Raw genomic sequence first — 24,781 nt, forward strand, 5'->3', positions numbered from 1 at the left:
CTTTCATTTTGATCACTTTTAGCCTCTCTTCCAGCGTCAGAGCTCTTCTTGTCTTAGCTGCTTGACATCCAAAGGTCTGTTTTGGAGCCATTTTAGCAATGCAACGTTCTTGTTGTGTCTAAAACTAACAATAACAAATACTTCCTGTACTACTGCGCATGTGTAAACCAGTGTGGTGGTTGCTGTTGCCACTTCCGAACGAAGCAGTCGAGGTCGCTGTTGGATTAGACTTCGTTGCAGTGAATCTCGTCGCGAGGCAAGAGCAGAGAAAAAGATTTCGTATAACGCAACAGGGTTTTTTTTTGTTGTTTGGGGGGCAGGAAAGTGGGAATGGTGTTAATGCATGAAGATTTTTTTCACACTAGGGGGTATTTTCGCCCATGTAGGTTTCGTTGTAGAGGAATTTCACTGTAGCCCCATGTGCAATTATCCATGATATAATACAATAGGTTCCAATGATCATTTTATACTATACTGGATTATTTAAGAGTTAAAGCAAGTGCTTCTCAATAGTTAGTTGTTTTGCATGTAATGTGTTTTGGGGCAGTGTATAAAATACAAGATGTGAAATATATTACAATAAAACACCATATGAATATAAAATCCAATATTTGACGTCAAAAGCAAGAACCTATTGATTTCATTGTATTTATTCATTAAATTTTAAATAGCCCGGGCAGGCCATTAACTGCAAGGGATATGGTGGGCCGACACAGTGTCATACATGCCCCAAATAAATGAATAAATAAATATATCTCTGAAGATGCGATGTTGTTGATATTTGTATACTGGGATATAAGTATAATGACCGGTAAAAATAGATCAATGCTTTCTTTTGTTCCTCTGTCAGCTAGATCCACAGCATGTTGTTTACTATTCAGGCTTTGTATCATTCTGTTGATTCTCTTGCGACTTCGTACACGGTTGGCTTCTTATTTACATGCGCTTTGACTCTATGAATAGTGCGTCTCTGGCGCATGCTCCACCCCTCTACTTTCCTGTACAAAGACAGCAGCGTTTAATCTGACAGATGCAGTCGCACGCCACTTTCTGCATCCCGAACGACTGCTTCTGTGCCACGAATAACATCAATAGTTTCCAGTTTTGGAGGGTTAGAATGAGAAAGCCTTTCGACGTATAGATGCTTGATGAATCATATTACAGCACATCTGCTGACGGATAAAATTTCAAACTAATGCGGGATAATCGCACACGACAGTATTTATTTAGCAATCCCTGGACACCATGCGAATGGGCCCGCTCGTGGCTGTGAGTAGCAAAGGGTTGACATTTGAGAGATCTGATTGGATGTACTATCGAGTGCTCGGCTCTGCAATGCCTTCTGTTGAATCCCCCAAAAGATTTTTACAATCTACTTTTATTTCTGTTGGAGTACTGTTGTTTTACACTATTTGGGAATGTCAATCAGACAGGTGCAGGTGCGGCCTTGCACAGCCATCAACAGTTTTACAATGGGGTTGCCTTTATCCTTCTTGAAATATAGACATAAACATTGTGTTCATTGTAAAAAAAAAAAAACAAAAACAAAAAAAACATTCATAACTTGTTTTTCTAGTCATTGGCACTGCCGTGAACGATACAAAAAGAACCAGCATCAGCATCAGCAACACGTTTCGGTTGTGGAGACAAATATTTTAAGCCCGAACAGACATGTCAGCATGTTATGAGCAGGTGTTACAGTGATGCTTGGGATTAAGTTGTTTTTTTTTTTTGTTTTTTTTTAATTCAACAGGGAAATCATTTCGTACAGCAACATGTGAGGAATTTTGAAAGGGTTTTTAATATGCCAGATGTACACACACACACACACACACACACACACACACACACACACACACATAACCTTTTTCACAAGTTGGAAAAAAAAAATACCCATTCTTTTCTGGTGTTTTTCTAAGGTAGCATGGTGGAGTCCTGTTGAGCAAATCTGCCTCATCGTTCTGAGGTTCCGGGTTTGAATCTTGGCTCGGGCTCTCTTGTGTGACATTTGATTGTTCTCCCAGGGTTTGTATGGGTTTTTTTGAGGCTTAACTGGGGCATGGCATCTACATATTAGAGCAGACAACACAATTTGTGGTGTTGAGGATATTCCAACTTAGATTTTGGGGGACCTGCTAATGATGATCACATTTACAGTAAATTGTATTGAAAGTCAAATGACACCAAAGCGGCGCTCTAGTAACTAACTAACTTGTGTGTCCAGCCATGTTCACGGAGGTGCCTCATGATGTAACCGCTCAGAGGGGTCAAGATGTGGAGATGGCCTGCTCGTTCCGGGGGGCCGGCATGCCCTCCTACTCTCTCGAGATCCAGTGGTGGTACATCCGGAACCATATGGACTGGACAGACAGACAGCCGTGGAAAACCAATGAGGTAACATCGTTGTAGCGGTTGCTACAGTGGACAGCCTGTCATGTTATCAGGTTACAGGTTAGCATTATTCATGCATGAATGGGTTAAGATAACAACAACAACAACAACAACAACAACAACAAAACGTTTAACAGTTTCAGAGTAATGTTGATGCTGCACTCATCAGCGTAGTCAAAGTACCGCGTGTACAAACAAACACCCATGACCATACGTTTGCAAATTCCACAATTGACCATAATAATGGCACTTTGATAAGCGTTAAGAAATCGTTCAGACTTCAGTTGTGCGGACCTGATGACTGCATGGACTTTCCTATTTAGTGCAGTCCTCAACTGCAAACAGCAGAGGCGCTGTTGATTCAGTCTCAGTCTGTCTAAAGAAGAACGCCAGCAAAAGCCGATATCGAAAGCTATTTACAATACTGGGTTGAAACAGGAAATCAGAATATTCAGCGCGATATTTTTCCATCCGTTGTAGTTTCAAACATCATCGAATAATTGATTGGTTATTAATTTCAAGGAAATGTAATCAAATGAGCATGCTTAATCGAAAAATTTATTTTTAGATTAAGAGTGACATTTTTTTAACATCTACTTAGTTCACTTAAGAATATGTCGTTAGGCAGAAAACACTGGCACCCTCAGTTAGCGCTGTTTTTTTTTCCCCCATTGGCTTGTTTAATGCTAATGAATAAAAAGTGTTTTTTTTTTTTAATAATGGAAGCGTATGTACAAATTTGCTCTAGCAAACTGAGCTCTACAGTAAAGTGAGGGACTTTCCTAAAAAGAAGACATCAGTGCCAAGATACAAGTGAAATTTTGTGGCCGTATTTTGTCCAATTGTGACATTCAACTTGTACCACATTCTTTTTTTGTAAATGCCGATGTCATGTTCATCTTCGGTTCTCTGAAATGCACTTAGAACATACAAGCAATCGTCGTTATGTTTAAAATATGATGTTTTCAAAGGCTATATTTTTCTTTTATTGCTTTTAATTTCTAAAATTGGAAAATGCGGGTCCTGGGGTGACAACAGTTCATAAGAGCACACGGTTGCATTGCACTGTATGTGGCAATCCAGTGCGCTGTGATGCCTCTACCACCTTTTAATCCCTCGGTTCATTTCATGGTTCGTTTTCTGAAAAAAAAAAACTGTCACTTCTTTTCCCATCAAAATTGGGAAGTAATCCTGACTCTTCCTATTTTACGCAGGTATCTCCAGAGGAGGAGATGCCAAAGGATGCTACAAAGATAAGCGTGAGTTAATTGCCTCTATGCTCTGAAACCTGCTGTTAAGAATCTTCGATGATTACATGAGGCGCCAACCCCATTCTGATTGCATTTACATTTCTTGTTCTGGCTGATTTGCCGGTGTTGCTGATCCCATTTCACACTAGGGATGGCATTTTTTTTTTTTTTTGATGCAATCATCGCATCGACAAGGTCCTGTCATCCTCGATGGTCTTCACGGCCACTTAACGGCAACGCTGGCTCTTTCAAAGTATATGTTCTTCTTGTCCCTCCTGGTTTCCACGGTAACTTGGCATTTAGAGAGGAGCCGGTAGCGCCATATCAGGTTCAAATGTGGATTTTCTTTTCGATTAAATGTAAAAGGCTCCACTAGCTTTAATGACCATTTTTCCACAGCAGTCACAAGGACGCATACACTTGGTAGGATTACGACCAAAAAATAGAAATCTGTGTCTGTGTCTGTGATCTGAGTTTCAAGATTTTTAAGTAGCTCGTATCCCTTCCATACATTTATTCCACAAACGCCTCCATATCTTCCTCCGTGGTATGTTTTCAAAGGATAGGCAAATGAGTTTCGCATTTGTTATGGATGTGAATCAATGCATACATATAAGAAATAAAGGCCCAGGGAGCAGTAAGCTGTGACTGTGTGTGTGTGTGTGTGTGTGTGTGTGTGTGTGTGTGTGTGTGTGTGTGTGTGTGTGTGTGTGTGTGTGTGTGTGTGTGTGTGTGTGTGTGCAGCTTGGAGACTCGTTACAAGCTTGGCGTCCCATATGCATATCCATAGGCGCAGACGCCAAGTGAAAGATGTCGCCTGGTGGATAATGAGCCATGCGACAGTTTTAGATGATCCACGTGCACGCGAGTGTTCACTCTTTAGTCCCATTTACTCCGAACAGTATTCAGTTTACTTTAGTACAGGTGAGATCCTGATTTGAAAGTCTGCAATATACATGCAAAAATAAATAAAAATAAAAAGTAAAGATAGGTTGTGCTGCATCCATCTTGCTGACCACAACATCAGGACAGAGTTGCAACACAGTCGGTCTGTTTCCTGGTTGATTGGACAGTTTTCCCATTGTAAATGTTAAATAACTCCAAGGTCGCAATGAAGTACAGTGGTACCTCGACTTACGAACGTCTCTTTATACGAAATTTTTAAGTTACAAAACGCCTCAACAGGAAAATATTGCCTCTTGTTACGAAAGAAAGAGCAAAAATACGAAAGGTAAAAATATAGAATGGACTGCTACTCGCAGCTCCGAGTTTCCTGAACGCAACATGCTTATAGCTGCTCCGCCGTTGGCTATTATGAGCATCTTCCTGGCATCCAATTGGCTAAGAGGGAACTGTAGCCTATATGTTGTTGTGTGTAGATATATAGAGATGTGTCTATGCTGCGTCCTCGTCATTCGCCCCTCGGGCCATGAGGCGTTCCGATAGTTTTACGTAAATGTGAATCACCCCGAAAAAGTGTTCACCAGTCGGGCGATCGCTCACGATGCTGATATTTGCCTGGGACATTTTCAAAGCATTGTTAAAAACCGACAAAAGCAAACGTCCTTGGATCAGTTCTTGACAAAACGCCAGGCAAAAAACACTTCTGAGAGAGAACATGAACTAAAGAGGCCACAAAACGACGAGGACGCGGTTACAACTTGAACGACCATCATTTTTATGCTTTATTCTTTGTTTTTTACATTATACTCAACTCTCATTTATTGTACAATAATCAAATTGTAACATGTATTTGTTACATATTTTGATGCATTTTTATGCTTGAGAAAACATGTATGTCTGAATTTTTTGGGGGGAGGGGGTGGGGCTTGGAACGCATTAGGGCATTTACATGGAAAACGCGTCTCTACTTACAAAGTTACATACCAAAATAATTATGATCTCAATAAGACCCAATTGTAATTACTCAGTGTGAAATCTGGGCTTGTTGAGTTGAACACAAAGTTGATAGACTATAGCAAGAAGCCAGTACTTACTGTATGAACTGCAACAATTTTAATTGTGCCTCCTTGCCAGCGAGCGGAAGAAGCATTTAATTACTCTGCCCGCACTGAAAAAGCACCGCGTGTTGAATTTAATCAATTTTATTTCCTGAAGTGGCTGCACAAAATAAAATCAGCTCTATCCGCAACCGCTTAGACGAAATAAAATTGAGTAAAATCAAGAAGGACTGTTTTTCAGTGCGTCAAGCAAAAGATGACCTAAAATACATTGGTAGAAATAAATAAATAAGACTCTTCGGGACAATGAAGTTCAATTGGACAATTTAAATGAGTCACACACGACGATGTCTCGTGATGATGCGCTTGGTTCGTAAACAAACAGCCATCGTTTCATTCGTTTCACTTTTTTTTTTTTAACCAGCCTTGACTGAGGTCTTCACTTCAAATAATCAACGAATCATGCAATTGATTCATCCATTTTCCATCACGCTTGTCCTCATTCGGGGCGAGCTGGAGCCTATCCCAAGTCCAAAAATACAAGACGCTGCTCTCAGTTTGATGCAGCGCAGTACTACACCACTGGAAACGTGTATGAATACATTCAAAAGGTGTGACGAGCAGTTTTTGAGACAGAGCTCATTACATTGTGCTAATGGTCATAATGTTGCATCTCCCGTTTCAAGATGAGCAGGAAGGCGATGCTTGTGCGAGCCATCATCTGGGAATATTAACTACAGACGTGTTGTAATGAGTGGATAGTTTCATTTAGCTGCAGTGAAATTAAACTAAAGCTACGCACACGCTCATAGACGTGCACGCACGCCTTTTCCTAATGCGGATATGGAGAAAAAAAATATTCGCCTGATGTCACCCAACAATGGTGACACCCATGTAGACACAGACCGTGAATGGCAAAACATACTTTACAAGATTCGAAAAATATTTCTGATTACATGGGTGGCCCGGTGGTCGACTGGTGCAGGGTTCAATTCCGGCTCCGGCCTTCCTGTGTGGAGTTTGCATGCTCTCCCCGTGCCTGCGTGGGTTTTCTCCGGGTACTCTGGTGTCCTTCAACATTCCAAAAACATGCGTGGCAGGTTCATGGAACACTCTAAATCGTCCCTAGGAGTGATTCTGAACGCGACTTTTTGCATTATGGCTGTTATTATTTTTTTAATTAATTTTTGGAAAAAAAAAACAAAAAACAAAGCGAAACACCGAAGCCGCATAAATTGAAACGCTCAGTGGCGAGTGATCACTGTAGTTTTTTGATTGCCGGTTGACAGTTGAGCCACATTCAGTGTACACACCAACAGAGTTTGAGAGCGGCGTGAAGAGCTTGATTCTTCACGCTTCTGAAGACTCCTTTCATCGACAGTACTTGCTGATATTTTTTCATCATTCAAATTTTGTTGGGTTGTTAACATTCTTCTATGCGGTATGTCAAATTTACGATATACAGTATATTTCTATTCACTTTACAGACACTTTCAAGTTGCATTTTGGATACTGCGCAGCATGAATTTTTCTCACCTCACCTTGCTTTTTGTTGTCATCCGTTACCAGGTAGTGAAGGTCGTGGGAAGTAACATCTCCCACAAGCTCCGCCTCTCCCGCGTCAAGTCATCCGACGAGGGCACTTACGAATGCCGAGTCATCGACTTCAGTGACGGAGAAGGGGCGCGCCACCACCGCGTGCGCGCCTACCTGCAGGTAGTAGCCGAGAGCGACATCATCACCAGAAACCAGTATGACAACTTCCAGGTGCTGGATGACACCAAAGGCAATTCGGGGTTCGAGCATGCTCACAGCCACCCCCAAAATGAGGGGCGCTCCCAGGAGCACGGCAAGCGACTTTCCTCTGCCTCGCAGCACAGCCATCCCAACGGCGGCAGAAAGCTGAGGAAGCGGGATGTGGACAGTAACCATAGCAACAATGACTGCTCCAATGAGCCCAGCTGCGGTGCTGTAATCTGATTGCATCTGAAAAAAAAATAAAATAAAGCACATTAGATTGCAATGTATGATGCGCATAAAAGCTACACTTTACAAACAGTGCCAAACCCACAATCTCATACGCAGTAAATGATAACCTCGGCTTGTTGAGGGCTCTTTGCCGGGAATGTGTAGCTTTCCTTTCTTAAATCAGTTTTGTTTTGTGTCCGATGTGCCCTTTTTCTAAAATGACCCATTTGAGTTCATTTTACCTTGCATGAAGTGGACACAAACCTGCACTCTCAATCCATTCCACAAAATAAATAAATAAATAAATAAAATAAAACAGACTTGCATTCAGTAGAGTGCAAACATCTGCCACCACAAAATTTCAACAAAGGTGAAAATCCATGTTAGTTAGCAGACTTCTTGGTTCATTGCGGATTAATGTAAAACACTGTAAAAGAACAGAAGGTGACATTCTGATTACACTGCTAAAAAAAAAAAAAAAAAAAGTGGGGGGAATGAAAATTTCAAGGCAAAAAATCGATAAAATTTTATGTTGGACAATTCAACAAAACATTTTAAATTGTACAGGTGTGAAAACTGTTTTCCCCACATTTCACAACAAAGAAATAGTTTAAAGAACTAAAGTAAAAAAAACAAAAAAACTCAGCCAGTTGTTGCTTTGTTGTGTGAGCAAAGATTTATCATTTAAAAGTTTTCCAACTTAAATGATTGTTTTAGCCCCCCAAAAATACGTTTTTTTTTTACAGTGTATTCTGTGGACTGCTATTCACTGTATTTGCATTAACATGTAACATGAGTTTTTTTCTTGCCTCACGAGACAATTTTTGAGTAAAGCGTCATCAAAACAACATCTCGCAAAATTCATCGTTGGTAGAGGCTAAACGTCCTCCTCCCTGCCCGTTTTCTGTCCTCACAAAGGTTGCAGGTGAGCTGGAGCCTATCCCAGCTGATTTTTGAGCGCGATGCAAAATACATCGCAACCTACTTCTAGAAAAACAACCACTCGCGCTGAGGGATAATTTAATCTCCAATGCGTCTTCTTTGTTTGAAGCATCTGCCGCCCCAACGAAAAAGTTTGGTGCTGTTGGTTTTGCTTAATCCTGCGAACAAAGTCAACAAGCGATAGTGATTTGGTTGCAACGCATTTGTTTACATGTGCTTTGATTCTGTGATTGTCATGAGCGAGAAACCATTCGGCATTCAATTCATGGATGGAATAAAAATCAAGTAGGCTAATATTCTCCGCGGATCTCACCAACTAAATATATACTGTACATACAAAATTATGAATGTGCTCTTTTGTTTAGGAGACGTTCTTAGAAAAAAAATGTACAATATTGGTATATTCAGCCTTGTATTTTCATAATAATAACAACAACGATGTTCTTCTATTGCTCATCAGCCATGAAAAAAAGCCTCAATCCTTTGGACGGTAAGCCTCGAAACTACTTTGTAAATAACGACACTGTATAACATGAAGCGAATGCATGTTCGGTTGTTTTCTTAAAAGCCTTTTCAAAGAAATATACAAAGATGCCGCATTTGCTTCCCTCCCTCTCCAAATATTGTTTGGTTGTTAAAACTATGTTGTTGTATTTGATCTCCTGCGTTACTTGTTCAGTTGGATTTTTTTTTCTTGTTGTTTTTGTTATTTTTCTCAGCTTTTCCAAAAGTGCTGTACAGACAGATGAATGACATTTTGAGATAACCTATCTTAGTATGTACCTGTCTGCCAACGTCCAAGAGATTGGCTCACGATTCTGAGCGATTTGGGAACGTTGGCAATGGCTTAAGAGACTTCATTTCATCTCTGCCATTTTTGTAACCACTAGTAATAATCTTATTCGTGTACATGCTTGAGTGGAGCCCGGCCATCAGCCCACGCTGGTCTCGACTTTGCTCCAAAGGGATCCAACGGGACAGAGTGAATATTTTGTGATGATAGCGCTTAGCCTATTTTGCCTCAAAGACCTTGTGGAAGGTTTTGCTCCGTTCAAGTGAACAACAACAGTCCCCGAAGAACACTCTTTTGGACTCTTTCCACCGGTTGTTACGATTTGAAGGCTAGTCCAGGAAATAAGAAGGAACATGTAAAATTGCTCCGCGCAACAGTTTGAGCTCATGCTAACATGTATGCCGCACAGAAAATAAATAGCATACAAACATTGATGATTGTGTCATTGTTGCCTGAAGGGAAATGTTGCAGCATTTTAGACAACACACATTGAAAAACATTTATGTGGCGCTGGACAAATTTTAGTACGTAATCACTTTCTTTTTCTTTTTTTTTTGTAGGGAGTGGCTTAGAGTAGCTAGCTTTAAATACATTGCTACTTGAGCAAAGTGGAGACAAAAAGTCATTGTTCCGCTGCGTTTATTCAACAGCATAAACACTTTAATGCAAAATGAACTCACTGCCATGGAGCATGGAGCAGGATTAATACTAAACTAACTGTGTGGTCAGACGCCTACATAAGATGGAGTTGGTGCTCCAGATGTCACTTGCCCCGCCCCTTAAAAGCATGGACTGACACACAAATGTACTACATCCATCCATTTTCCGATCTGCTTATCCTCACAGGGGTCGCGGGGGGTGCTGGAGCCTATCCCAGCTGTCGGCCAGTAGGTGGGGGACACCCTGAACCGGTTGCCAGCCAATCGCAGGGCACACAGCTACGAACAACCATCCACGCTCACACTCACACCTAGGGACAATTTAAGTGTTCAGCCTGCCGTGCATGTTTTTGGAATGTGGGAGGAAACTAGAGTACCCGGAGAAAACCCACGCAGGCCTAGGGAGAACATGCAAACTCCACACAGGGAGGCCGGAGCTGGAATTGAACCTGGTACCTCTGCACTGTGAGGTCAACACGCTAACCACTGGAGTACCTGGCCGCACCAAATGTACTACAGTGTGTGTAAAATTTCTGTCTTGATTAGAATGTATAAACCCAGTTTATTTATTTGCATTCTTCACTTTTTTCTATACCACCGTAACATTATAATTTGTCATGAAAATCCTGTGGGGGTATTAAGGCAGCAGCACCCTTTGCAGGTGCTTGTGTATCTGAGGCCCCTCCCACCTGCGTTGACGCTGATGACTAATGGTGCTGTTGTCAGGCGCTGGCAGGGGGATAAATAGCCGCGGCACACAATGAGATAAAGAGACGGCGTGCCACATTTGCTTTACATTAAGTCGGGCCGCCTAAATGGAAAAGGTGTCGTCCTTGTTTCCTCACAGCGGAGGCCTCGTACATTCATTACGGCACACTGAAGGTGGGAAGCTTGGGGCACCCCACCCCCAGCCTCCCGCCGCCACCCGACCAGAGAGGTGATGCGATAATAGAGAGCGACTGGGCCTCCTTTATTGAAACACAACCTGAATGGCGAAGGCTTAAGAGCAATAACAGCTGTGATGGGTGATATGTCGGCTGCCTGTGAATAACAGCAGCAAGAAAGCCTTTCAAAGACTACCACCACATTGTTCCCTTTGTTGGATAGACTACCTGCTTGGCGGGGCCGACGATTCCTTCATGACACTTCCGAGCATGAAAGCCTGTGAAAAGGCATTGAGTCGCGGACCGTCAGCAAGTCATCATTCAAGCAAGGCTGTAACAAGAAGGTAATTTATTTGGAATACAAGATGATACATTCAGTCAGGTCAAAGAATGGTGAATGAGTGAATTTCTATTTGGGGAATGCGTTACTTTTTACCGGAACTACTAGAACATCTTGTCATTCAGTCATTTGCGTTTTTTTAAACATCTGCACATACTGTATCTGATTAATGAGGAAACATTATTTTGTATCATTTTAAAGCAGTGGTTCTTAAACTGGGTTCGATCGAATCCCAGAGGTTTGGTGAGTCGGTCTCAGGGGTTCGACGGAGTCCCTGCCATGGAGGGTAAGACAAGCGACTCAACATGTTAATTAGTTATGACACGCCCGCTTGGCCATCACTGGCTGCAGATGATCACATGACATTGCTTGTCCAATCAGTGCTGTGGGAAATTTAGTTCGCTTCGTCGTCAACGTGTGACTGTTGTGGTCGTACGTCGTAAATTAAAAAAAAAAAGTCTCTTGAAATTGTATTTACTTTTTTCTGTTTTTAAATAAAATTTAAATTTTTAAACAACGTTTTAACCGTTTATGCGTCCAGTTAATTGTCGACCAGTGCCTATTCTAAAAACATTACCAAAAAATCTTTACCACACCAAACATTTATTCCTCATGTGCTGTATTCAAGTTTGACTGAAAAAAAACATTCTGTATACAAGTTCATTTTCTTAATTGTAGTCGTGATAAAGTGGGCGGATTACAGGACAAAAATGAGAACAAAAAAACTCCTGTGCCACAGTCCGAACATGAGACGGTTACCTGGAAAGTTATATAAAATTAGAGCTTGGATAAAAATGTCTACAACATCTGTACACGCATCGATCTTCTGCACTGAACTGTCCCCTGGGAGTACTTTGGTCACAATCGGCCCTACTCGTCACCCGTTTGGCCAAATTCCTCCCTCAGCAGTTTGAGCACATTGTCCGAGTACTCGTCCCTGGGGCGTCCCATCCCGCTCAACCACACGGGCTGCAGGTCGGGGTGGGGTGGGACGAAGGAGGACGGGCAGTGGAGCTCATTTAACATCAACCAGAAAGCATCGGGGTCCACCTGGGTCAAGTGGTGGAAAACGCTGCGGAGAAAAAAAAGAAAAAAAAAACGGCAGGAAATTCAACCTGGGATGCATTCGGCAACATTTTTTTTTCAGAAAAGTAGCAATTGGTGTCAATGATGTACTGTTGACGTGATGAGGGACCAAGATCTTTGAATGTCATGATTAGCTCAAGTATACACTTGAGCAAGTAAAATGTTAAGTTACCTCACTTTACAACTGAATCGCTCTCCTTGCAAAAATGAATGATTCAACACTGGCAACCAAAGATGACTGCGGTTGCGATGTGGTGATGTTTGGTTTTACCTCAAGCAAGCCTGTTGCAGTCGGATGGGTTGTTTGCAGCTCAGGTAGGGCAGGCACGCTTCACAAACAACATCCAAGTCCGCTTCAGCTGCAAATACACAGGCCAGCAAATAAAACAGGACGAAAATCAAGAAAAAAAAAACTGTCAGAAAGTATTGTACATATTTGGAAAATTCATGACTTGAACCTGGGGAAAAAAAAAAATTGAAGACATAACTGCACTTTTGCTTTAGACGGTCATCAGTAGTTTTTCTTTATTTTGTTTTAATGCAAGACCATTCCGGTGGAGACGATGGCGATTGCTTAATCGTGGAGTTCATTATTTTACAAATATTTCCTGTGGGAAAAAGTGTTTTTTGGAATTCAAACAATTTGCAGCGTAAATCGCGTCACTGACTGGATTCTATTGGACTTTAGTTGTTCCGCTGACTGTTTGGAACTGATCGCCGATTAATTATATCTTGAAGCAATGGGGGCAAAATGAAGTGCAGTACATGGCTGTGACCAGAAGAGGAGCGTTTAATTCATCCATCCATCCATCCAGGACTGTTTTGCCACCTAAAGAAGAAGAATGCAACATGCAATGGGAAGTTGCGCTCCATCCACGTCCATCGTGGCACAACTGCTCGCGGGCTGAATTATTCAGCTCGATACAACACTGATATGAACGGAATACCTTCGAGCAATTCTTCCACGTCAATAATATGTCATGCGCTGTAAAAAAACAAAAAGTTTCTAATAATGAAATCCTTGTTGCCATCCCTCAAGACGGTGATGAGATAAAGAGGAGGATTTTGGAGACGTTGCATTTTTGAGGCCCTTAGCAGGGCAGCCTGAGGGAGCAAGACTCACAGTGGGGTGCTTGTGCTTATCACGCTTTCATCTGCTTCCCTTTCCTTTTTCGAAGCGGTGAAAAAAGGTCGGGTTGGTGTGAAAAGCCTGACCGACCCCTTTTCATGTCTCACCGGCTTCCTGCTGCACTTTCAAGTCCGCCGAGCCACTATGCCTCACCCCAACTGGACTGTCACAAGCCTGCCAAATGCCCACTTTTCTTTTCCTCCCATGTTGCCTCGCTTCAAACTCATCTGGCTTTCTTCATTCTGACACCCCCAACCTTCGCATGTCGTCCGATACGGGCATCCATCCCCTGACAGACACTTAGCCATTCCCTTAGGTGCAAAATGGGCTTCTTTCAAGCTTCATTTCAAAACACGTCGATTTCCCCACACTCGCCGGCGTGTCAAGAAGAAAAGAAGCGGGGGCACATTTCCGAGTTCAATGGGATTATTCAGCTGCCACTTCCCCATTCCCTTTTCTTCCATTCTATCGGCTGCTGCTTGTACTCGTGACCACTTGCTTTGTGGATGCTTGGCATTCAAGCGCGAGGAGCTCACAAATACTCAGGTATCCTTCGTAGCTCTGTGGCAAATGAAGAAAAGGTGACAGTTGAAGCAGAAGCCGAATGACCGGGGGGGCATTTCATCATTTTGCTCCTGTCCGCAGCTCGCTGTATGACTGAGGCTTCCTAATTGGCTTGCTGCAGGCGTCCCAAAGGCGAGCCGGAGCCAAATCGGTATTCACATGAGTGAGGCGGCATGTGGCCGCAGACTGTTTCTCTCCTCTGTTGCTCAGTCACATGCTCACCACCTCGCCAAGAAAGTCTCTCCTTGTGCTATTGGGGGTGGGGTGGGGGATGGTAGGGGTGGGGGTAATCCAGTAAATCCCCCCCCAACCCCCCACTCTTCGAGCCCTGCGGCAAATAGCGAAAGACTGGGAGTAACTGAATTGATTATTAATTGAAATCATAAATATGGATGATGGCAAACTGGTTTAAATATCGTTTCAAACTCATCTCACATTACCCATAAAAATTAATGGTGTGCAAATGATTGGATTTAGGGGGGAAAAAATGCACCGGGTGTGCACATGTGCCGAAGACTGTCCGTAATTTCCACTCACAACCCAACATAAACTTGGCTCCGCCCCAACATACAAAAATCTTGGACCACTTCAACAATACTTCCTTGACTTCAATCGCTGCTTTCCTTTGGTGCCATCTTGTGGTGTTATAAAAAGACAATAGAAATTCTTCGGGCAGTAGGCAGGGAACACCCTGAATCAGTTGCCAGCCACTCGCAGGGCACACATAGATGAACGACCATCCGTGCTCACACTCACACCTAGGGACAATTTTGAGTGTTCCATTGACCTGCGATACATTTTTTTGGAATGTGGGAGGAAACCAGAGTACCCGGAGAAAACCCATGCATGCCCAGGGAGAACATGCAAAATCCACACAGGGAGGACCACCGGGATGCCAAGAATGGAAATATGTGAATGCAATTTTTTTTATACAGTATATCCCAAAGCCATTTTGAATTGCGTCACAACGTAGCATCAACAGTGTGTCTGATTTACAATTTCTCCAACCATGATTTGGCAGCTAAATGGGCTAACAACTGCTGTTTGGTGACGTGACCAATAATGTGGCACACTGTATGAAGTGCTGACAGGATGAGTGAAAATCCTTTTGGGGCACTGACTGGGCACTGATGACAAAAACGTGACATTGATTTGAAGTTTCAACGTGGTAAATGTTGATTTGTGTAAAACCATGGGTATCAACGAAATGGGGAAATTCTTCTTTTTTTTTTTTTTTTTTTACTTTTTGAAAATAATGTTTTTACCAGCATCAAATAAAATTCGACATAATTTTTAAAGAAATCCTCAAGTTCTCAACCCTTAAAGCTATTTGGGTTAACATTTTAGTCGTAGAAAATATGGCTTTATGAAGTATTTAAAAAAAATAACACTGCCTGTGAGAGCTCAATTACAAAACACCTCCCTGCAGGATTCTCTCTCTCAAAAAAGAAAAAAAAAAATGTCGCTGATTGACTTTGGTGCAGCTCTCATTATACTGGCACAAAATTGACCTTGAGAGAGAATTGCTTGCAACTGTTCCTTTAATTAAGGGATACAAATGTGTGTTTGTTTGTTTGTTTTTTAACACAGTCCACTGAGTATTGTGACACATGATGATGTAATATGAAGATGACTTGGTCACATTTGCACTCTTAACCGTTTCAGGGACAGCGGTTACTATAGTGGACAGCTGATCATGCTATCAGGTTACAGGGTGCATGAAAAGGTTCATACAAGGATGTGACAAGTGGGTTTCATCCATTTATGTAAATTCAACAGCTATCACATACAGTACAAGTGCCCCGCTGGGATTTTAATGATCTGTTGCATTGATGTCAACTTCAACCCCCACCACCACATAAACATACTTTTCATTTGGGTCCACCATTATGTGTTTCACCCTGTCACAGTCGTAATTGATAAATAGGTTGCTGTCGAGTTCGACCTTTCAAAATAAAGCTAATCTCATCAGAGATACAAACACAAACATATTCAATTGTTTTTAAGGAACAGTATTGACATGCAAAGTTGGAACAAAAATCACAATTTTCATGCATTATTTTGATTTCAATTGTAATTATTATTCAGCTATTTTGTGTATCTGGAGACAGGCACCAATAAAATAGCATCAGGTTTTATTAATTGTGCACTGGGTGAATTCAGATTCCATACTGTGGCTGTTCAAGAGAGAAATATTTTCCACTGTTGTGTAAGTCTGACATCTGGTGGTGTAACTGCATGTGGAAATGTGTGTGTGTGTGTGTGTGTGTGTGTGTGTGTGTGTGTGTGTGTGTGTGTGGAGGGGGGGGGGCACTGTACGGTTTTTTTTTCTCTAAGAAATCTTTTTAATATAGCCCTTTCATGCACCAATAATGATAACCTGTAACCCAGGCGTGTCAAACTCATTTTTGTCGCGGGCGTGTTTTGTAGTTATGGTTTGCCTTGGATGGCCGTTCTGAATTTTGGGAAGCCATAAAAATGTTTAATAACCTCCACATATTACATACACAGCACACAACAAATTGATGAATAATTAGTTTTCAAATAAGAAGTCAAGAATAATGAATGCTATTGTGGAATACATATGACAATTTGAAATTTTGGTTCAGACTTTAGCAAGCATCATGGAACTTGACGTGCTTGATTTGCTTTCGCGGGGCACAAAAAATGATGTGGCGGGCCAGATCTGGCCCCCGGCCCTTGACTTTGACACCTGTGCTGTAACCTGATAACATGATAAATTGTCCACTGTAGTAACCGCTGTCCCTGAAAGGGTTAATAACAATAATTATTCATATTGTTATTGTTACCCAGATACTCTCATTATTCTATTGCAATTTGCAATTGCAAAGCCTTGCAATTTATGCAGCTAAAGAAACTGTGTCAAAGCTTGAAATTGTGCACTGTTCTTGCAGCACGCCCCGGGATTATGTGTACATCTGTGTGTGGTTCTTTTCACTCACCCAGGTCCAAGCTCTGGCACAGAGAACCCAGTCCCTCAAGTACCGCCAGCTGCAGTTTGTAGGCCAGAGTGTGAGTATAGACGGGTCCTGCTTTGGCGCTAACGGGAGCCTGTTTAGTCAAAGAGGAGGTCAGCTTCGGCAAAATCTCCTTGGAGACCCTCCTCCTCAGGAAGTCGCCACAAGTGCGACCCAAAGTACACAAAACCTGGAAGAAAACACATGGCTGTTCCGTTTGGTGCTGATCCAAATGAGGATTCTGTCATGAGGCTTAATGACTTGAACGAATATGAAGAATTGTGTTTGTGCAGATTTGGATTGTTTGGACTTGATGAACATTCGGATGCAAAAAAAAACCAAAAAAAAAAAAAAAACACTGTCTTCAACTGAATAATGAATTGCAAAGGGAAAATGTGAAGGTTATTTGCAGATGTGAAACACACGCTGCATAATCACACACCGCGAGCGTGATGACTTCTTTACGTACCCTAAAGGCTCTGAGCACGGCGAGCGGGTCGTCGGCTGTCAGTCTCTGCACGAGAGCGGGCCAGCAGCGATGGGCCATGGGTAGCAATTCGTTTTCCCTCTCACTCAGCACGCTAATGCACAGCTCCAGTACATCCAGCATCTGAGGGGAAAACGCAAGGTGAAGCTGTACATCCCAAAAATGTCACCTGTTTGGCTTTATGTCAAATTGTCACATGTGATTTGGTGGCTTGCGAACTGACGGGCTTGACGCCTGGAAAAATGTTCCTCAGATTCAGGGTGAATATTCTATACCTTATAAGTTGTCATCAAAACATCATTAAGTTGGCGTTAATGTTCAGAGTTGTATTACCGTATTTTCCGCACTAAAAGGCGCACCTCAAAACCTTCCATTTTCTTAAAAGCTCACAGCGCGCCTTAAAATCCGATGCGCCTTGTGTATGGTCATTATGGTAATATGTCAACCCCCAAAATGGCTCCTTGCTAGAGACATGCTGACAACGCAGAGTTCAAACTTAAGGCGATCGGTTTCGCAGTTGAACATGGAAATAGAGCAGCAGCAAGAGAGTTCAACGTTAACGAGTCAGTGTTATAACTTGCTGTTGGTTACGTGAACTGTGTCGCTGCTTTATTAAATACGTTTTACTGACATCTGATTGTCGCTATGTATATCAGGGTATAGTGTAGTGTAGTGTTCTGTTGGCATTTCCTTGAGCGTAGCTACATCTAGTGGATGCATTGTAGATTGCGTCTTATAAAGCGGTTTATCCAATCTATGAAAAAAATTACAAAATAGGCCATTCATTGAAGGTGCACCTCATAATCCAGTGCGCCTTTTGGTGTGGAAAATATGGTATGTGTTTACGAGCGCTAATCAAAAATCTAAAGAAAAAATATATATGTACAATAAACAGTACCTTGAGTCGGAGGCAGAGATTTGAGTCGGACAGCAGATGAATGCAGCGCTCCATAACATCTTTGGTAATGCTGAGGTGGGCGGGCAGTTCGGCTTTCACATCACAGTCATCAGCATCATCGTCTTCTTCAAACTCCGTTGGGGGAGGAATCTCTGGAAAGGCAGTCATATGTCAGTTTGTACGTGCTTTCACGCGGGAATTTAGTGTATCAGAGGTCTAACATTTCTGTTGAGGGATGAGTTTACTATGAATTTATTTACTTACCGCGGCACGAAATTTTTAAATTAGGGGCAAATGTTCTCTTGGTAAAAAGTTCTGCTTATACACTGGCACTGATACAACTTCGGAAGATAAGAAATTCCTCCATCCCCAATTGGTAACTTGCACACATAACAGTGAGCCGGGAAAAACTTGCCTACTTAGGTCTACTTTGCACTTTGCGTGAAAGGGAGCCAAACACATTCGAAACGTTGGCACTAGTTTTGTAGCTGCAGATTCATACCCAGGTCTTGAGGGTCATCTTCCTCTATTCCGATGCCTTCTGCCAGCTCTTTCTGTTTACGGTAGTCCAGCAGGAACTGGCGGATGTTGAAGACTTCTTGGCCAGCGAGGGTCCGCTTGGACCGCGCAGACTCTTTGGTTTTGCTAGAAGTCAAAGGAAACCACCTCGCTGGAAGAAACGCACACAAGAATTTAAATTAGATGAGGTGGCGTGCTGAAAACAGCTTTGTCTTTCTTTTGATGACAAAATGTTTCATTCCATATGTCATTTTAAGTATGGTATTTAAAATTCATGACGTATTTTTATATAGTGCCCCTTTTAATTTCATGACAAACTCACCAAGTTACGGATCATTTTTTGATGCATAGATGGCTAAAAGGTTGAGATGGATATTTCCTTTCATTTTTATCCACCACTGTGGTGTAACGACAAGATGACCCTTTCGTTAACAGCGTGACATCACATGTAAGAGCTCACCAAGCGCCTTCATGAGTGCGAGCAGAACCGAGGAGAAGACAGAGGCTGTGTGATCGTAGCTGAGGTCGAGAGCCGTGAGCACGTCCTGAATGATATCTCGCACCAGAGGGAGCAAAGTGCCGTCGGAGTGAGTCAACATCACAGTCAGCACACGTGGAGCCTGGACAACAGGACAAAGTCATGTAAAAAAATATATATATTTTCCGCACGATAAGGCGCACCTTCAATATATGGCCTATCTTCAAACTGTTTTCATATATAGGGTGCACCGCATTCTAAGACGCACAGAATAGAAGCTACAATGGTAGTTGACATTGCGTTCTGCATCCACTAGATGGAGCTATGCTAAAGGAAATACAATACAATACAGCTTTATTGATATAGAGCAGGGGTGTCAAACATACGGCCCGCGGGCCGGATCCGGCCCGCAAAGGAGTTTAATCCGGCCCGCGAGATGATTATGTAAAGCATTGGTGTCAAACATACGGCCCGCGGGCCGGAACCGGCCCGCAAGTAGGTTCAATCAGGCCCGCAGGATAATGTAAAAGTGAAAAAAATGCATTAAAGACACAGAATTAATATTTTTAATCAGGTGCAATTCATTGATTATCCGCAAGGGGACACTGTTTTGATCAGAGAAGAAGACAACAGCAGCCTCAGTCTGTCACTGAGACAGACCCATGGCAGCAGACGCTATCAATAGCACTCTTACATTTACACATTTAATAGCACTCTCCTTAGTTTGTAAGGTGTAGGCAGGGATTACATTTAGATTTTATATGCACGTGTAAATGCTTTAAAACTTGTTTTCTTTATGAATCTTGTTTAATCTTAAAGTGCATTACTATATTTTTCAATACCAATTACTTGTTAAAGTTTGTACAATCAGTGGGATCAGTTGCAATGCATATATGTGAATGATAAAAGTAAATTGCACATTTGTCGAAGGAAATGTAAGGTGCTTCATGAAATGTTTTGTAAAAGATATGTTCATTAAATTTCAATATTTTCCTAATGTTCTTGTGCTTCTTTATACCAAAACAAAGGAAAGACATATTGTTTTGGTTATTTATAGCAAAGTATTGTATCATTTTAATGGTCCGGCCCACTTGACATCTACCGAGGCCGTATGTGGCCCACCATGTGAAATGAGTTTGACACCCCTGATATAGAGCTTTCAAAACCGCTGCAGTTGTAAAAAGTGCTTTATAGAAAACTTTAATTCATCCAAGAAATCAGAATATTGATCCATATAGAAGGCGCAGTGTCGGCTTTTGCGAAAATTCAATGCTTTTAGGTGCGTCTTAGTGCGCTACTGCTCTAAAGACCTTCAGTCCAGACTGTTCAACGCCAAAAGTGACGACCAGTTCTTAGTTACTAGCGGTGGTCGTAAGGGAGAAATAAAACTTGAAGGGCAAAAATACGTTCAAACTTACCTGCGGATGCTGGCTGAGCCTCTGCAAGTTAAGTGAGATGTCATTGAGCAGATAGTCCGAGTTCTCATTAATCAGGTCCTTTAGGGACAAGTAGCCACAGGCCTTGCTGATGTCCCACATGGAGTCCAGAGCTGCTTGGCGGATCAAAAGTGTTTCCTCGCCCGCTTTCTCAAGCACGGGGTACAGTGATGTCATTAGCAGGGGACGGAAGTCGTGTCCAAGGGCCTGGGCGAAGCAGGCCACACCCTCCAGCTGGATGCACAGCTGCCAGATGTTACTATTGAGCTGGCGGACTGTTGAGGTGGGCGATGGGGCACAGGCGGAAGAGATGACTTGGAGAGGGTTGGCACGACTGTTGGATATGGGAAGGAGGATGGGCGGCTTCAGCAGCTACGGATAGAAAACGGGCAATCGTTATGCATGACTGTGGTTTGGTTTTTTTATTTATTTTGTTTTATTTATTTATTGGCCCGGCACCTGCAACACAACTCCATGAATTTGAGATTCCTGAGGCAAAGCAATACCATGCACTAACAGGGGTACGCTTACCTTTCTGTATGGGTAAAAAAAAAAAGAAAAAAAAAAGAAAATATGTCTGTATGGAAAGGCGTCTGTCGCCATACCTGTTGGTCCTGTCCACCTTGGTCAATTTCCTCATTGACTGTGATCAAGTGCCAGTTGTTCAGGCTGACGTATTCCTCCATGACCAGCATCACAACTGCTTTTAGGTCTTCCGGGGAGCGAGGAAGTCCTCCGCCTTCACCCTCTGTGACGCCGGCAGCCCCTCGGATGATTTCATTGAGAACCATGGCGGCCTGCTTTCTGTACGCCGAGGACTGGCGGTACAGATCCAAGAAGAAGTCCGTCAGCAGAAAAATGTTGCCATAGTGACCTACAAGTCCAACGCAGGAAAATGACACCATGGGTTTGGATGTCGACAGACGGGTGGCAGTGACAGATTAACCCTCATACCTAATAACTGACAGATCTCCGTGAGCACAGAAAAAATTTTCTCATCTGTAAAGAACAGAAAATGCTTCCTCCGGATGTGAGCCGAGTGCTGGGAACCTGAGCTTGGTTCTATTGTGGCATTGTGACCTCGTTCTTCTACAATACGGACATCTGTGACGTCCAACTCCAGTACCTGCGAAAACAGCAATTTATTTGTACAGCTCGGTAGGAATCTTGCGTTTCTGTATACGAGTACAATCGCCTCTACCGTTTTCACATTGTCGACGGTGTTAGTGCGATGACAGCAGGGGAAGTCTGGGTATTGAAGACACTTTCGAATTGGACCACATTTTAATGGAGTTATTACTTATGCGCATTTTCTCACATTTCCTACAATACAAATGCAGCTCTGAATGCTGTACGAACAATTTGGAACAGTGCTTTTCTATTTTTGAAAAAAAATGCTGTTATCATTGGGAGGCTTGTTTTAAAAAAAAATCAAATAATTAATAAATTAGTTAATAAAAGTCAAATAATTACAGCTGATGACTTGAAAACTATGCTGAGTGCCATTTGCACATACCATTTATAAATATCTATCATTTATCATTTATCATCTGAAAAAACATGATCATTTGCATCATAATTTAAAACGCAGTGTAATTTGGAGACAGGTTCCACCCGCGTTATATCCTTTCATCCATTGTGAAATATCCGGCAGTTACCTGCATCAGAGCTTTGGAAATCCTCTCAAGATGCACCGCTGAGTTCAGCACCACAGAGACCAGTGGTCCGAGGAGCTTTAAATAACCCAGAAAGACATTCAGGACAAACAGCTTCTTCTGGTCATCAGAGGTACGCATCAGTCTGGGCAGTGAAGTGGCCAAAGAGTGGAGATTCTCTGACAGGACATCAGTGAATGTTTGAGAGCTGTTTTTACAACTGAGATTTTTGGCGTTGACAGACATCTGATTTTTCTGGGAAGCCTTTCTGAGCGCAACTTCACACCTAAAAAAAGGAGAGAGGCTGCCAGGAATAAGCAAATACATTTTGATGAGCCCGCCCCGCTCCCCCATTTCCAATCAAAACAAACCTCTCTCTGACTCGGGGCTCTTCATCGTTAATGGCTCCGACCAGTGCCTCCAGAAGCAGCCCAATACACTCGCCCAAAGCCTGACTACACCTGTCCAGCAGGTGCTCTGCCAGCTCCACCACCTCCAGTCGAACTCTCCAGTGCTGATGTGCCACCGTGCTCGAGATGATCTTCTTCAGGAGCAAGCAGAGCTTTCCCGACGTGGTTTTCACCCAGTCCGGTGTGCGATGGACCATCAGCTGGCCAATCCTCCCCAGGTCCACGGAGGGAGACTTAACTGGCTCACTGGACTGAAGCTGAGCATCTTCCATGACGAGGCCGACAGTCCTGGACCAAACCTCAAATGACAAATAGCGTGAAATGACACGTCTTTTGTTAAAATACACTATAAATCGTTAAACTTCAGTCCAGAAAACAACTGGTTAAAAAGTTGCCTTTCTAGCCTTGACGATTAATAGTAAGAAGAACAAGAACTTATGGTACCTTGATAGCCCTAACTGTGACTCCATGACCTTGTCTGACATCTCCTGTAATGATTCGGGTCACTGTCATTGTAACTCCAGGTAAGAATGAAGCCAGAGCATTGCCTACAGCTTCCTGCTCCTGTGAGGAGGGTACTACATGATCCTCATTGCAGTCACACTGCAGAGTCAACACCTGAAGGACATTCAAGGATGCTATTTGAACATCTCTCGATTTCTCCTTCTCGGCCAAAGCCAGAAGTAGTGAAACGGCAGCTCCCAGCTCAGGCAGCATTGTGGTTTCGAAAAATTTGAATACGATATCTTCAAATGCAGCATGAAACAAGGCATTCAGGCATTTCAGCACGATTAATTTCAGCTCTTCTGATGTAGCTGCAGGTTTCCCAGGATTGTCTGGTGAACAAAGGCAGAGGCAGAGCTCTGAGAAGAGTTCATGGAGGGTCTGCCAGCTCTGAACGCAGGTATTCTCGAGGACGTGACTCATAGCTTGAACCACAGCTTGCACCACTTTGTCCTTCTTGGGTCCGGGCACTTTGAGCACAAAGCGGAGAGGGAAGAGGACATACTCTTGGAGCTGCTGCAGGGTAGCAGAGTTGACCTCCTTTAACTGTGCACTCAATGTCTCAACATGGTTGAAAGTAGGCACACGGGTCAGCCTGACACAAGCTGGACGCAGGTAGGCAAAAGCGATCTTTGGATCGCTTATAAGGGCCGTGTTTGGCGGCATCGCAGCTGCGGCCCGTTCTCTGTGAAGTAGGAAGAAAAACGAGAGGACTCGTTATAAATATGGAATACCTTCAATAGTTCATGAATTCATTCTCCTCCGAACTGCTTGTCCTCACTAGGGTCACCTCCAAAATTATTATAGAGTCCGTTTGCCTGTCTATCAATCTCTCTATTAGTAGTTGGCGTCACTTAAATGGGTAGTTTATAACTGTGAGCAAGCAATACGTGTAATGTGAAGAGGATTAGACTTTCACACATGCTCCTTCTTTTAACTGCATTCGCATTAAAAACGCAGAGTCCAATGTTCATAAACGTTGTATAGTACTATGTACGGTACTGTATGCTGAAGTAGGAACCGTACACGTTGTTGACATCCAGTATCGGAGTAATCAAATCTAGATATGTATGGAGCAACTTCCTATCGAGATGCTGTGTTAGCGTCAAAAAAGAAAAAGTCTGAAAACATACCTTCAGTTTGATTAGTTCAGAAAACCCACATTACGGCGCAAAATGCAAAAAAATGTTTCACAAGAAAAGCGCACTGGCAAACAGCTGACAAAGAACCAATGTTGATGACGTTCTTTTCTTGCGCCGAATGACACATTTTATGTGAGACGAATATGAAGTACAGCTCAGATGGTTAAAAGGATCTACTTCTGATTATCTTAAAAAATAAGGGAAATAAATTTCGATCTAAAATCATAATGTCGTTGAAAAATCCAATAAAAAATGACAAATGATGAATGTAACGTATATTAAAGTACAATAAATATTACTATGCAAG

General features: G+C 42.5%; 2 protein-coding genes across 2 annotated transcripts in view; one reads left to right on the forward strand and one right to left on the reverse strand.

The window, feature by feature from the left end:
* Positions 1-7,852, forward strand: part of vstm2la (V-set and transmembrane domain containing 2 like a) — a 28,386-nt gene extending 20,534 nt beyond the window's left edge. Inside the window, exons 2-4 of the mRNA XM_019862999.1 lie at positions 2,225-2,394; positions 3,606-3,650; positions 7,172-7,852. Of these exons, the coding sequence (XP_019718558.1) occupies positions 2,225-2,394; positions 3,606-3,650; positions 7,172-7,582 (626 nt within the window). The 3' untranslated portion in view covers positions 7,583-7,852. The remainder of the gene's footprint in view (positions 1-2,224; positions 2,395-3,605; positions 3,651-7,171) is intronic.
* Positions 7,853-11,772: 3,920 nt separating this feature from the next.
* On the reverse strand, positions 11,773-24,566 carry tti1 (TELO2 interacting protein 1). Its single transcript, XM_019862994.1, has 14 exons — positions 24,466-24,566; positions 23,273-24,017; positions 22,790-23,127; positions 22,422-22,704; positions 21,718-21,889; positions 21,369-21,637; positions 20,746-21,135; positions 19,310-19,469; positions 18,833-19,000; positions 18,331-18,482; positions 17,415-17,555; positions 16,931-17,135; positions 12,546-12,633; positions 11,773-12,260 (listed from the first exon to the last, which is right to left on the reverse strand). Exons 2-14 carry the CDS (start codon positions 23,996-23,998, stop codon positions 12,059-12,061), a joined length of 3,294 nt encoding a protein of 1,097 aa, XP_019718553.1. The 5' UTR covers positions 23,999-24,017; positions 24,466-24,566; the 3' UTR covers positions 11,773-12,058.
* Positions 24,567-24,781: the final 215 nt, after the last annotated feature.

Source organism: Hippocampus comes, unplaced genomic scaffold (assembly GCF_001891065.2).
Source record: "Hippocampus comes isolate QL1 unplaced genomic scaffold, H_comes_QL1_v1.1 scaffold1, whole genome shotgun sequence".
Lineage (NCBI taxonomy): Eukaryota > Metazoa > Chordata > Actinopteri > Syngnathiformes > Syngnathidae > Hippocampus > Hippocampus comes.

Bases quoted from the DNA above. Each gene is read 5' to 3' on its own strand.
- tti1 (XM_019862994.1), bottom strand. From the start codon at position 23,998: ATGCCGCCAAACACGGCCCTTATAAGCGATCCAAAGATCGCTTTTGCC. The intron at 23,128-23,272 runs GTACCATAAGTT...TTGTCATTTGAG, and splicing joins TCACAGTTAGGGCTATCAAG to GTTTGGTCCAGGACTGTCGG. The intron at 19,001-19,309 runs GTGAGCTCTTAC...CGTTTCTTCCAG, and splicing joins CGCACTCATGAAGGCGCTTG to CGAGGTGGTTTCCTTTGACT.